A 15701-nucleotide genomic window follows, 5' to 3' on the forward strand; every position below is an offset into this window, starting at 1 on the left:
GTAACACAGCGCCACAGAAGTTCTATACAAGTTTTCTTTTGTTCGTCTAACATAGACGAAAAATGAGCCGTCGATGATTAATGCACAATTTACGGTTCAATTTATAGCAATGTACAACTGTAAAACTGGGACACCTTATCCCTAAGAATTAGAGATCGACGTGGGGCCTTCCGACTTACATCATTGTTTACCCAAGTAACAGATAAGCGTTTGGTTAATTGGATTATAGGACCTGTACCGCATTTAAGCTACTAACTTTGGTGGTCACATAGGATGCCAGGAATACATTCTCTCCGTCTCTCAGTAATAGACATACTGTAGCATATAACGTGGAAAAATTGTCTCAAATTCTGCAAACTACCATTCAGAAAAGGCACTATCATGCAAGTTAACCATATATATGGGTCAGAGTCAGAATAAAAGTCATATTATGCATATTAAACGTTCAAATATTCGCTATTAAATCCAAAATCTTCCAAATATGCATTATGCATGAATTTTCTCCTAAAAAAGCCAAAACATGCAACATGCACGGAAAAAGAACTGTTATTTGGAATTGTTAAGCCATAAAGCAAATATTTGCAAAGTTTGAGAAGTGTAGCTAGCTTATTTAAAAACATGCATTTGCATGGAAATCCGGGCTCTAGTTATTACCAACAAAGTTGCTCGTTATCAAGGGACAAACATTTTTTTTTTTCCCTTTACGTCGCACTGACACAGATAGGACTTATGGCGACGATGGGATAGGAGAGGCCTAGGAAGTGGATGGAAGCAGCCATGGCTGTAATTAAGGTACAGCCCTGGCATTTGCCTGGTGTGAAAATGGGAAATCACGGAAAAACCATCCTCAGGGCTGCCGACAGTGGGACTCGAACCCACTATCTCCCGATTACTGGATAGTGGCCGCACTTAAGCGACTGCAGCTATCGAGCTCGGTAGGACAAACATTTTGTGGAGTAAAATGTCTAAGGGAAGACTTAGAGGTTTACTGTATGAGAATATGGAGGAAGAAATGGAAAACTCTCGTGATTGGGAGGCGGAGAAACTGTGATGTTTCAAGAATATGAAAACCGACTGTGGTTAGGTGAAGCAATAACAATGCTTGGATGACTGCTATTTTAATGGAGGAATGGTTGAATGGGTTAAATGCAAAAATGAAAGAGGAAAACCAAAAGATTATTATTTTCCTCAACAATGCTACCTGCCACCCAAACATTAACACTGTCAAGTATGAAAGTGTTCTGGTTCCCACCTAATAAAAGTGTCTTATAACCAAGGAATGCAGGTGTCATTTTCACATTCAAATCATACTGTTAGAAATAAAACTCCTGTTTCATTACTATAATTTATTTCAGGATGACCTAATAAATGCACACACACACACACACATTGAAACACAAACAATTCTAACCAGTTATTAATGGCCACACTTACTAATTACCAGTCTATTTACAAATCTCTCTACCTTATGGAGCAGCAGGGGTCCAGCCCGTTCCTTTACCTGGGACACTAATCCTTACTTTCACTTTCCCCCAAGCCCAGTCACCTCCTACAGCCATAGTGCGTAGACAGATGGTTTTGAACACAGTGCCCCTGTCTATACAGTACAACACGCGACGACTGTTCATTGATTCAACTCCAACGATAGTCCAGTACTTTGCACAGTCCCATGCAGTGAACAACTGAACAGCTCAACACTATTCAACAGCAAGACGACACTCACAACAGCGAACATTAACAGAGGTCCATTTATCTTTGCACTCACAATAGCGCATTTCCTCGCTGGCTCACGGTGATTCACAGTCCACAGAATTACACGAACATACAGTACAGCCTACCGTTCTGCTGCCTCCAGTTACACACTCACTGGTCTCTCCAACACTATACAACAACAAGTCCTAGTTCAAACCTCGGTGGGACACTAGCGACAGCCAACACCTCTGTTGCTCTCAGCCCAGCAACTGAACCCCAACTCACTGAGTGTCACACTGACTTCCCCACGGAGTCCAACTCTGACTGACCGTCTGCGGCTTGCCTTCCTTTTTTATAGCTCGCACGAGTTGATCCAGAAATTTCACGATGTCACTAAAGGCAGAACATTCGCGTTGAATCTCATAGAAACTCACAGGTAAGCCAGCCGCCGAGAACAATACACGGAAAGGCCGGCTGGGAGATTCCAGGTTGTCTGAGTCACCAGCCCCTTCCTGGAAGTACGGAAAGGAGCTACCACGGGGCTGGCACATAACAATACTATAGGTGCTTTTTAATGCAATATTTGGCAGGGCGTATTGTAACAGCTGACAGCTCACACACCGTGGCAAGATCATTGTCAGTTCTAGATGCCGTGATCTGGATTGGACTGGCTGTAAAGCAAATTAAGGCAGAAACTGTGACGAAGTGTTTGATCAAAGTGGGGCTTGAAGAGGGTGATAATAAAGATGATGGATTGAATGAAGCACTTGAAAATGTACTGGCAATATCTGCCTTGCGTTCCCTGCAAAGCAGAGAACTTTATTTGAAGTAATGAACAATTTACAACACATCGCAATTCAAATCACTTACAGCCCTTCTAGCAGTGAGAAAGGCTGAGATGGAAGAAGGAGATTAAGAAGAAGATCAAAGCAAGATTCAAAACTATGAACAGTCCCTACAAAGCATTAATGATGTGAAGCAATTTGCCATTATATCTAACTCTTCCATGTTTCTTGATCTAATGTACTGAGATCAGGACTGTCTTCAGAAAGACATGATTAGAAAGAAGAGGAAGCATGTTTCTTTGTTTGATCTGTGAAGGAAAGCTTAGTGCTGTGAATCACTATACAAAGTGTTGTGATGGAAATAAGTTTAAAGTTTAAAGAGTGTATATCCAGTATTGTGAAACAGTGCAATATAGTGTTGTGATAATGTTAAATTGATATACTGTGTAGCATACTGTAATAACAAAGCGCAGTAATAATAATTAACAAACCAGTGTACTACAATACTACATACATCAATCTGGATAGCCAAGCCTCGCACATAGGCAGATACAAGTATGCTCTAAATTTAAAATAATGTACACTGTATCATGTTTTGTGTAACAGTGGTAGTGATGATTGGTGCTGGGTGGGGGTGGGGAGCAACTATGTTTTGTGTAACGTGGAAACTCTTCCAATTCAGACAAATATTTTGCGATTACCCTTTGAGCAAGTTTTACTGTATTTTTCCATCAGTAGTGAAAATATTTTTAAATTCTTCTACATATTGTTTAAGACACAATCTTGTATTCAACTTCAATTTTGGCATTGTTTTACAGGTAAGAGACACGCATTTTTGGTGAATCACTGTTTCAATGAATAAAAATACTAGCAGCAGACATTGGAGGAAATGTTTCTTCCATCTTAGAAATTCAAACAAAATCACATCATGAGAATGATAAACAGACCCTAACAACTAACCTTACAAGTGACACAATCCCACTACCTTCTGTTGGGGGAATACCTTTCCAGTGCACAGTTTAATCTACAGTATTCTTTGTCACCTTCTCTCTCTGTGATTGCCTTTCACTGACATTCTATAAACAAAACCCATATGGATTGACTAGTACGAGTGAGCTAAAATACTAGCTAACTATATCATGGAGGGAAATAAATTGTGCAGCATATCAAATTGTTGTCTAAAGATAACGACATAGCCAGTGACCAACAAGTCTTCGAACTTCCAGAAGGAACTTCACAAATAGCCACAACATTCAGAAATATGATGTTAGATACACTGTTAAAAACAATACCGTGATCATAAAATGTGACTAAGAGCAATAATCACTTAATAATACTAGCTGCCTCTGTGGATCAGTGGTAGAGTGTCGGCCTACAGATCCCAAGATAGCGGGTTCGAACCCGGTAGAGGTAGTCGGATTTTTGAAGGGCGGAAAAAAGTCCATTCGACACTCCGTGTCGTACGATGTCGGCATGTATTATCGGTACACGTTTTAGCGATAGATTTACACCCTAATGCTGAATCGGTACACCACGGCAATCTTTGAGATTCATATTGGCAACGTTTGAACACAAACTATGAATCAATTATGCATCGCTGTGCGACATCTGGCATACACTGTATGTTCTAGTACTGTTGTTGTTTACACAACAAAGCCAAACTATAGAATTCACGCTAGGAACAAGATTCACATACAGAAATTTTATACGTGTGTGTGACGCATTTGTTGGCTTAAGATAATAAAGGTTTAGAAAATGCATATCGATCGACCATACTATCGATTCAATTCAGATTTCATTTCCATTCAGTTGGCAGTACTATCGGAACCGGGAGAGTTCCCTCCTTACTCCTCACCCCCGTACACAAATCTATCGCTAAAAAGTGTGCCGATAATAAATGATCTCTGGTGACACATTTGGTGTTTACCCGACAAAATTAATTAAATCTCAGCCATAAACGCCCAAGAGAGTTTCGGTTCACTCTGTCTGCCATCTAGTGGGCACAGAGTAAAACGGAATGTCGAAATTGACGAGCAGACAGCCAGATGGTGTCAAATTGAAATGTCTGCGCACGGTAGTTGAGGCCATATGATTATTATTGATTATGAAACATTTTAAATTTTATCAAGTAACAAATACAGTAAAACCTCGTTAATTCGAAATCGTTGGGATGCAAAAATCGGACTTTGAATTACGTGATTTCGAATTAACCACCAACACTTACTTCGGAAATGCCAACCCTTGCAGCATCACAATATATTCTAAGACCCGTTTCTGCATGCAATTAACCTCGATTCCCAGCTTAAAGCTCTGAAATGCCATGGAAAAAATTATTTCCAAAATGTATCCCACAAAGTGCATTTACAGTATTCAAATAATGCACTTGGGTAACTCACCAGCAAACATAACCTCATGCAATGAAATTAAAAGAAAGAAAACATGATTCTATTTTTTTTTTTTTTTGCTATTTGCTTCACGTCGCACCGACACAGATAATTCTTATGGCGACGATGGGACAGGAAAGGCCTAGGAATGGAAAGGAAGCGGCCTTGGCCTTAATTAAGGTACAGCCCCAGCATTTGCCTGGTGTGAAAATGGGAAACCACAAAAAACCATCTTCAGGGCTGCCGACAGTGGGGTTCAAACCCACTATCTACCGGATGCGAGCTCACAGCTGCACGCTCCTAACCGCACGGCCAACTCGCCCGGTAAGACATGATTCAAAGACGAGGAGAATTCTATACTGGCTTCCCTGTGCAAATGCTTTACTCATAGGATTACTGTACTGTATGCATTTTAGATGCCTTGTGCTTGCAAGGAATGTACCCGATGCCCTTAAAACATCGCAGCTTATCGAACTTTCCTATGACGAGGGGAGAAAGTCTCTTGCTTCCGTCCACATTACAACAACAGTGTAGTGTACGATTTCCCGCCATGGCCCATTAACGCATGCAATCATCTTGATTCTCAGTTTAAACTTCTCAAATGCCATGAAAAACACTATTTAACACTTTCAACACTATGCCCGTACGGGATACGGGCGTGCTGCTTTCCTGCTTCTGGACGGCGCCCGTATCTGATACGGGCGTGATTTTCTCGTGTGTTTATATCCAGCTCCACGTATCACGTACGGTTCCCGTCCCTTGGTTGGAGGTAATAGTTCATCTAGTGACCACTAGAATGCAGCAGTTATCGGGAATTTCGAACTGAAACAATAAACAGGGTATTTTCTCCTTGCCGTGACCTCTACCGATGCACTCGGTGTGCCGTGTGCTGCGCGCGCCAAATCTGTCATGCTGTCATCTGTGTTACTGTGTAAACATGTCTTCACGCCAGCTCAATGACAGTGATAATTTGGATATTTTATCGGGAGAAGCGGGTTCAGAGATGGATGAAAGTGATGACGACCCTGCGTACGAACCGGGTAACGTATCAAGCGATAGTTCTGGTAAGAACTTTATTTATTACGTCACTTTGGAACGGAAGTGTTTAGCTGTATTATTTTACTCCGAATACAAACGATAGAAATACTTCGCCTATAGAAATTTGTGTTTATTTTTTCGTTTAGACGAAGAGACGCTGGCTGATGTTTCACCTGTGCTGGGAACAACTGCTAGATCATCTGAACCTGATGATGAATGGTCAGAAACAGATCACCAACCACAGCTACCTGTCTTCCAGTTGGCAAATGGTTCTACTCAGTTTTGGGCGGGGAGTGACGAAATGGATTGTTTCAGTAAAAATTTTAGTGACGATGTGATCAAAAATATAAAAACAGAAACTAACAGACATGCAAGTGCGACAATTGCGGCAATGAAACGTCAGGGCAAAATGAAGGAAAATTCCATGTGGCACCGGTGGTCTGCAGTAAAACTTCACGAAATTTATTGGTTTTTTGCAACAATTTTGCATATGTGTGTGGTGAAGCTACCCAAACTTAGTGATTATTGGTCTACTGATCCCTTTTATCAGACAGGATTTGCCAGTTGATTGCTGAATCGTGATAGATTTTCCGGAATTTTATTTACGTTGCACCTAAATGACAATGCCACCTTCATCAAGAAGGGGAAACCTAATCATGACCCACTACATAAACTCAGGCCTTTCTTCGATTTTTTGTGCTCAAATGCATTGCCAGTTTTCAGCCGTATGAGAACCTAACAATAGATGAGGCTATATGTCCCTTCCGTGATCGAGTAGGGTTTAGGGCTTATATGAAGAATAAGCACATTCTTGCTGTGAAGTGAAAGAGCAAGCGGGATGTTTTATGCCTTTCAACAAAACATAAGGCTTCCACTACACTTGTTTCTGGAAGATCTAAGGGTGGTGTCGTACAGAAACTAAAGCCTGACGTAGTCATCGATTACAATATAAATAAAACTGGTGTTGATAGAGGAGATCAACTAAACAGTTATTACCTATTTGCATGGAAGACAATGAAATGGTGGAAAAAGCTCTTTTCCCATTTGTTCCTTATGTCTGTTGTGAATGGTTTCATTCTATATAAAGAGATCTCAAAATCAAAGATATCTCTTGTGGATTACATGAGAGTGATCAGTTCGCGGTTAGCAGCTAAAGGAGAAGGAGACATCTCAAGACTGGAACCTACTCCCTCCCCCAGTGTTGACAGGACTTTTGCTCGCCATTTTCCAGAAAAGGTTCCTCCAACGACCAATAAAGTGAATGCTACTCATTATTGCAAGGTATGCTCAGACAGGGGCAAGAAGGAAAGTGGTAAGCGCTTCAGAAAAGAGAATAGATGGTGATGCAAGGAGTGCAAAGTAGGACTGTGTATAGTCCAATGTTTTCAGGACTACCATTTAAAAAAAAAAACTATTCCTAAATAGGTAAATATGTTACTCCACTGCATTTGTGTTTATTTGTGGCCTAAGTAGTCGCATTAAATGATTATTTTTTATTGTTTGAGCAAGCTTATTGGTATAACCTCAATGTAAAAAAAAATTCTGTACTATTTTTTTCATGTTTTTCATAAGACTAGTATAATTAAATTACTTCAGATATTCACTTGTTGATTAACATCTTCATTTTGGATGGTTGACACCTTCATACGGTACAAAAATCAGGCATGTAATATGTTTCGCTGATCCATAATAACGTGTTAAAAATTAGCAAAAAGACCCAGTTCACAGCCAGGATCATGTTAAAATATGGTAGTTGAAAGTGTTAAGAAATTTATCCAACAAGGTGCATTTACATTATTCAAATAATGCTCTTGTATAAAACAATGACAAACATAACCTCACGTAACGAAAGGAAGAAAAACACGATTCAAAGACGAGGAAAAATTATGCTGGGTCCCCTGTGCAAATGTTTATCTTTTGGATTACTGTACTGTCTGCATTTTTAGATGCCTTGTACTGACATGGAAAGTGCCCGACGCCCTTAAAACATCATGGCTTTTCGAACTTTCCTATGAGAGGGGAAGGAAGTCTCTTGCTTCCGCGTGCAGTGTGCACTGCATAGCAACACAGTATATTTCCCAGCTGGCAATTCTCTCCTTTAAAACCATGTCCATTTGGACTCAACATTTAAAAAAATTAAACAAAGAATGCAGTTTCATCGGTAATGACAATATTGAATATTGAATTTTTCACGACCGCATTGTAATCGAAACAGACTTTCAACGTATTAGGTCGTGTTACGTACATGTAGTACGTGTTGAAGAGATGTTAAGTACAGAACAAAAATGGCCAGCTGGACACCAGTGGGATCCGAACCCACAACCTCCCGATTTTGCGTCGGGACAACCTCTCTCCAGGGGTCATAAATATGGCGGGTCTTGCCCTGGGTGAAGTCCTCAACGGTATTTACGTCGGAGAAGATGAACTTAGGTACGGTGGAGATGGCGGAAGGGGCAAACCCGTAGCCTCTGTACTCCAGAGGAGCAGCTACGAAAGGCGCCTGTCTCCATGTTAGGGGCGGCTTAATTTTGAACCTGGCAGTAGGTATAAAATGCCTTTGGGTGTGGCGACCCCATCGTAACATTAGCCTATATGGACAAAGAAGATATGGTGCCTCGGAAAAGGTTAGGGCGTCCCCTGCTAAAAGCGACGCGCAGCTCTTCAGGTGCTGGGGGAACTGTGAAAAATGGGCAACCAGCACCAAACTACATCAAAATTGCAACAGTAAATGTACTGACACTGACGGGAAAGACAGAAGAACTGGTTGACTTCATGATAGAGAAAGATATAGCAATACTTGGACTGTGCAAGACCAAGAAGAGGGGTACACGGGAGATCCCTCTGAGAGAAGGATACAGGCTGTATTACAGCGGAGGACCTGAAGCAAAAAATGGAGTGGTCATCATACTTAGAAGAGAAATCCAAGAATATGTGGAATATACGAAGTACATCAGCGATAGGATGATGATGATGAGACTCCAGTTTGAAAATGGCGTGAAAGATCTATTTCAGTTGTATGCCCCACAAACTGGTTGCATAGATGAACATCTAGAGGACTTCTTAGAGGAAGTGGAGAGACAGATAGAAGATAAGGAAGTACTATCGATGGGAGATCTAAATGCACAAGTTGGAATGGAAAGACAAGGAAAGGAAGATGTTGTAGGGCCCTTTCGATATGGAAATGTAAATCCAGAAGGCGAGTTGTTGGTGGATTTTTGTATGAGGAATCAAATGATTGTTGGAAACACCTGGTTTAGGAAGAAGAACAGTCAGAAGATTACAAGGTATGGTTGCGGAGACAGACGAACAAAGACCATGATTGATTACATAATCATAGAGAAAGAACACCGGAAGAACCTTGTAGATGTAACAGCCATGCCTGAAGAAGCCTTTGGTGGAGATCATAGTGTTGTGATAGGAAAATTGAAAGTTGGAAAGATTGAAAAACCCCAATTAAGAAGAGAGAAAAGAATTAAAGTATGGATGTTGAAGGAGAAAAGCATACAAGAAGAATTTCAAAGGGAAATAATACCCTTGGTACCCAGGACAGAGGTGGGGAATGTTGAAGAGGAATGGGAAAGATTTAAGGAAGCACTGGTCGGATGTGCAGAAAAGGTGTGTGGTAGAACATCAGGAAATGTGAAAGACAAAGAAACACACTGGTGGAATAATAGGGTAAAGATTAAAGTGAAGGAAAAGAAAATGGCATGAAAAGCATGGAAAACATCTAAGACTGAAGAAAGTAGAAGAAAATATGTGGAGGCGAAGAATTTGGCCAAGAAAGTAGTGGAGAAAGAAAAGAGGAAGAGCTGGGCTTTATTCACACAGAAATTGAGAGATGATACGCAGAGCAGCAAGAAATTACTGTATTATTTCTTAAGAAACAAAAAGAGAGATCAAGTCAACACCAGATTTGTGAAGGATGAAAGTGGCGTAATTTTAACAAAGCAAGACGAAATAAGAAAAAGATGGAGAGAGTATTTTCAGAAGCTGCTGAACATAAGAACAGATGACAGTCATTCAATGGACGACCAGGAAAGGCAATTAGTTGATGAAGAAATGGATAAAGAAATTACAATGAAGAAAGAAAGATGAAGAATGGAAAAACTGCTGGAATAGATGAAATTTCAAAGCAGGCATGAGGCAGTTTCTAAAAAGTAACTGTGATCGGTGGAAAACGGTAAATAAAAATGTAAACAGACTCTGGGATGGGTTTAAAGAAATTGTTGAGGAATGCGAAAACAGGTTTGTACCTTTAAGGGTGGTAAGGAATGGTAAAGACCCACCTTATTATAATAGAGAAATAAAGAGACTAAGAAGGAGGTGCAGACTGGAAAGAAATAAGAGTTAGAAACGGCTGTGGAAGTAAGGAGAAATTGAAGGAACTTACTAGAAAATTGAATCTAGCAAAGAAGGCAGCTAAGGATAACATGATGGCAAGCATAATTGGCAGTCATACAAATTTTAGTGAAAAATGGAAGGGTATGTATAGGTATTTTAAGGCAGAAACAGGTTCCAAGAAGGACATTCCAGGAATAATTAATGAACAAGGGGAGTGTGTATGTGAAGATCTTCAAAAGGGAGAAGTATTCAGTCAGCAGTATGTAAAGATTGTTGGTTTCAAGGATAATGTCGAGATAGAGGAGGAGACTAAGGCCAAAGAAGTAATAAAATTTACATATGATAACAATGACATTTACAATAAGATACAAAAGTTGAAAACTAGAAAAGCGGCTGGAATTGATCAGATTTCTGGGGATATACTAAAGACAATGGGCTGGGATATAGTACCATATCTGAAGTACTTATTTGATTATTGTTTGGTCGAAGGAGCTATACCAGATGAATGGAGAGTTGCTATAGTAGCCCCTGTGTATAAAGGAAAGGGTGATAGACATAAAGCTGAAAATTACAGGCCAGTAAGTTTGACATGCATTGTATGTAAGCTTTGGGAAGGTATTCTTTCTGATTACATTAGACATGTTTGTGAAATTGCAGGATTCCAGCAAGATATAGCAGATATCTTGGGTTCATGGAGGTCAAATGGACTGTATCGCGATTGATCTGTCTAAAGCATTTGATAGGGTAGATCATGGGAAAGTACTGGCAAAAGTGAGTGCAATTGGACTAGACAAAAGAGTGACTGAATGGGTTGCTATATTTCTAGAAAATAGATCTCTGATAGTTAGAGTAGGTGAAGCTTTGTCTGACCCTGTAATAGTTGAGAGGGGAGTTCCTCAGGGCAGTGTTATCAGACCTTTATGTTTTGTTATATATATAAATGATATGAGTAAAGGAGTGGAATCAGAGGTAAGGCTTTTTGCGGATGATGTTATTCTCTATAGAGTGATAAATAAGTTACAAGATTGTGAGCAACTGCAACGTGACCTCGAAAATGTTGTGAGATGGACAGCAGGCAATGGTATGTTGATAAACGGGGTTAAAAGTCAGGTTGTGAGTTTCACAAATAGGAAAAGTCCTCTCAGTTTTAATTACTGCGTTGATGGGGTGAAAGTTCCTTTTGGGGATCATTGTAAGTATCTAGATGTTAATATAAGGAAAGATCTTCACTGGGGTAATCACATAAATGGGATTGTAAATACAGGGTACCGATCTCTGCACATGGTTATGAGGGTGTTTAGGGGTTGTAGTAAGGATGTAAAGGAGAGTGCATATAAGTCTCTGGTAAGACCCCAACTAGAATATGGTTCCAGTGTATGGGACCCTCACCAGGATTACCTGATTCAAGAACTGGAAAAAATCCAAAGAAAAGCAGCTCGATTTGTTCTGAGTGATTTCCGACAAAAGAGTAGCGTTACAAAAATGTTGCAATGTTTGGGTTAGGAAGAATTGAGAGAAAGAAGAAGAGCTGCTCGACTAAGTGGTATGTTCCGAGCTGTCAGCGGAGAGATGGCGTGGAATGACATTAGTAGACGAATAAGTTTGAATGGCGTTTATAAAAGTAGGTAAGATCACAATATGAAGATAAAGTTGGAATTCAAGAGGAAAAACTGGGGCAAATATTCATTTATAGGAAGGGGAGTTAGGGATTGGAATAACTTACCAAGGGAGATGTTCAATACATTTCCAATTTCTTTGAAATCATTTCGGAAAAGGCTAGGAAAGCAACAGATAGGGAATCTGCCACCTGGGCGACTGCCCTAAATGCAGATCAGTATTGATTGATTGATTGATTCAGTGGAGATGATAAAGGCAGCTGGAGCTGTAGGCCTGCAGTGGACATATCGGGTTCTCAGGAATGTCTGGGAGAATAAGGAGGTCCCTGAGGATTGGCAAAAAGGAATAATCATCCCAATTTTCAAGAAAGGTGATAAGAAAGTTTTGAGGAACTACAGGGGAATTACTCTAATATCCCATGTAGCTAAGATAATGGAAAGGATACTGGAAAGTAGAATAAGGTTGAGGGTTGAGAATCAGATACAGGAAAATCAGTTTGGTTTCAGAAGTGGAAGGTCAACAATAGAGCCCATTTTCATTATGAGACAACTAATGGAAAAGCATTGGGAGTACCGGAATGATATGGTGATGACATTCATTGACATTGAAAAGGCATATGACAGTGTCCCTAAGACGAAAGTTTGGGACAGTCTGGTGCAAAAAGGAATTGGACAGGGATTAATAAAAATGATCATGGCATTGTATAAGGAATGTTGTAGTTGTGAGCAAACACAAGTTGGCAGGACAAGTTGGTTCAAAATAACAAGTGGGCTGAGACAGGGAAGTGTTCTATCACCAATCCTGTTTACAATAGTAATGGATGACATCATGAGAACAGCAACAGCAGTATATGGAGGAAGAGAAATGAACATGATGTTATTTGCAGATGATATTGTGATTTGGGGAGAAGACTACAGGAAGGTTCAAGAACAGTTGAATGTGGTGAATGGGAAGATCGAAGAATGTGGATTGAAAATAAGTGTAGAAAAGAGTAAAACTCTTGTTATGACTAGAGGGGAGAAAGAAGGGAAAGGTCAGATTAGACTTGCAGACACGCCCCTGGAAGTAGTGGAAACGTTTAAATACCTGGGGAGTGAATTAATGGAGAATGCTCGACTGGATGCTGAGATTAGTAAAAGGATTCAAACTGGAAGTTGTTTCTATCATAGTGTAAGAAACATGTTATGGGACAAAGATGTGCCAGCGGAAGCAAAGGATACTATGTACAAGATGTATTACGTACCCATAACAACTTACGGAGCAGAAACTTGGACAATGACAAAGAAGGATGAGAGTCGAATACAGGCAGCCGAAATGAAGTTCTTGAGGAGTATGATACAGAAGAGTAGAAGAGACAAAATAAGGAATGAGAAAATCTGGGAAGAAATTGGAGTGGAAAAAATGAATGATAGAATAGAGAAGAGCCAACTAAGATGGTTTGGGCACATAAAGCGAATGAGCGATGAAAGAATGCCAAAAAAGGTGATGGAAATGCAAATCCAAGGAAGGAGAGGCCGTGGACGACCACAATTGAGATGGAAGGATACCATCCAACGCAGCATTATAGAAAGAAACCTGGACTGGGACACAGTGTTGGAGGAGGAGTGGTGGAAAGACCGAAGAAAGTGGAGAGGAACCATATTTGCCCCTACCCGGCTACAGCTGGATAAAGGGAAATGATGATGATGATGAATTGTCGTAGGTACAACATCGTAATTCGTGTAAAACCTTCAACTATTATGTTTAATATATTTTAATTATAGTTTATTTAATGCTAAATTATCTTTTATTAAGTGTTAAACATGACTCCTCTGTAGATATGTAGTATAATATTGGAAAACCTCAAATACGTATTGTTTAACCTCAAAATCCATATGGTCGAAAGCGGTAGAAAATTCCATAATGTTTGCTATAATTTGGTGTATATGAAGTGTTCTGGAAACTTACTGTGAGGTTTTATTATCCAGATACATGTAGAGACATTACGAATGTTGTAGATATTTCCATGTACATTTTTAAATATTGAAAGAACATTCGAGTACCCATTCGACTAGCTGGTCGATCGATGTTTCGAGTGTGTTCCATTAGAGTGTTGTAAGAATTCTTCCAGAAGTCGATCATTCTAGATGGTTGCTCGAGTAGTATAAATATTGAGCTGTCAGTCAGTGAAGTCAGTTCCTAGTTCTAAGCTCGCAGATCTTGGTTCTTGGGACTCAGGCAAGTGATGGACTGGGAGTGACTGTTGGGCTCCGAGGTGGAGTCAGATCATGGACTCGAGTGAGTGAGTGAGTGAGTCAGGCAGGGAATTCAAGAGAGAGTATGTTATAGTGCGCGCGTCAGTGTTGTTGATATCTGTACTTGTCAGAATCGACTTCAGGGTACTCCGCTATTGAGTGTTGTATATAGTGTCATTTGCTACTGTATATAGTTGTGTGTTGTGACGTACAGTGTAAATAAAGTAATTTATACAAGGAAGTGAACGTGTTCTCGTGTGATATTTATTTACGTCAAATAAAATCACATCGTAGAATGATAGGTTCTATAAACATTCTCTCATGCTGTCTTGGAATTGAAATATCTGTAATGTAAGAGAGTTGTTGCATGCAGATTACAGACCGCAATTGTGTGGGTTTTTCTCCTCTTTACTTGTCTGCACTCAATTTCCTGTCATTTGATAATAAAAATGACTGAAAGGAGTTCCTTACATCTTGTTAAGCGGTGTGGCTTTCTAGGAAGTAGTGATTTGTTTCAGCAACAAATTTTTTCTTTGCTTATTACATGATTTGAGCTTAATTTGTCATACCCTTCATAGTAACAAATTTTCTTAATTTGCAATGTAACTTACTGATGCTTCAATATCTTTCAAGCACTTATAATTTGTTTTAGAGAGGGTGTTTAAAAAAAAGACTGAATGGAGTTTTCACGATGAGATAAAAATTATTATAGAGAAATGAATGCAATGAAACTGGTGACCTACCTTTCCATCTGGACAGGATCTTGGGAGTCCATTGTAATGAAACAAACCAAAGCTATCCGGAAGAGAGGACTTTTCATCAGGGAAGAATTCATCCATGAATGCATTCAGGAGAACAATTCCCAGGTTTTCTGGGTCTAATTTCTTAGACATGATATCCACACTGAAAGAGAAATTTCTTCAAGGTATTATACAAATATCTACAACTAAAAATGAAGAGCAACATAATAATAACATCTACATATATCTACATATTCATTATGGACTATTATGCCTTTCAGCATTCAGTCGCAAGCTTCTGTAAATTAACTAAACACCCCCAAAAAACCTTTATTTCTAACCAGCCCTGTAACCTCATTTCATTTTATGCCTCATATCTTTAAATAGTTAAAAATTAAGTAACCATTGTCACCTTGATTTCCCTCTACTTACCCCTCCATGACTGAGTCCACTATTCTCCTAAGTAACCTAATCACCTTATTGACAATACCACAGAAGCCAATTTAAGCATACAGCTTCATCCATCGAGTTCATTCCTAATTTAGCCTTTTTCTCCTCATTCTGAGTATCTTCCTGCCATGGTTCCCACCTGTTTGTTCAAAAATAATTCTTGCTACATGCATGCCCCTTACTCCTGCTGTTGTTTGAGTCATCAGTAAACAGACAGTTCTCAATGCCATTTATCCTGTGCCAATCTTTTCATTTCTACGTAACTACTATATCCGCTTGTCATATTCATATCTTGATCTACTCCTACTGATCTTACTGTATACACTTACCTAAAAAAAAACAACCGAACAAGTCATGGGTGTCTTAAGATGTGTCCTATCATTCTGTCACTTCTCGTCAAATTTAGCCAAATCTATCTCG

General features: G+C 39.6%; 1 protein-coding gene across 1 annotated transcript in view; it reads right to left on the bottom strand.

The window, feature by feature from the left end:
- LOC136863963 (ubiquitin carboxyl-terminal hydrolase MINDY-3 homolog) overlaps window positions 1-15701 on the bottom strand; it is a 323174-nt gene that overhangs the window by 21946 nt on the left and 285527 nt on the right. The window contains exon 8 of the mRNA XM_067140422.2: window positions 14835-14994. Within this exon, the coding sequence (XP_066996523.2) occupies window positions 14835-14994 (160 nt within the window). The remainder of the gene's footprint in view (window positions 1-14834; window positions 14995-15701) is intronic.

This window comes from Anabrus simplex, chromosome 2 (assembly GCF_040414725.1).
Source record: "Anabrus simplex isolate iqAnaSimp1 chromosome 2, ASM4041472v1, whole genome shotgun sequence".
Lineage (NCBI taxonomy): Eukaryota > Metazoa > Arthropoda > Insecta > Orthoptera > Tettigoniidae > Anabrus > Anabrus simplex.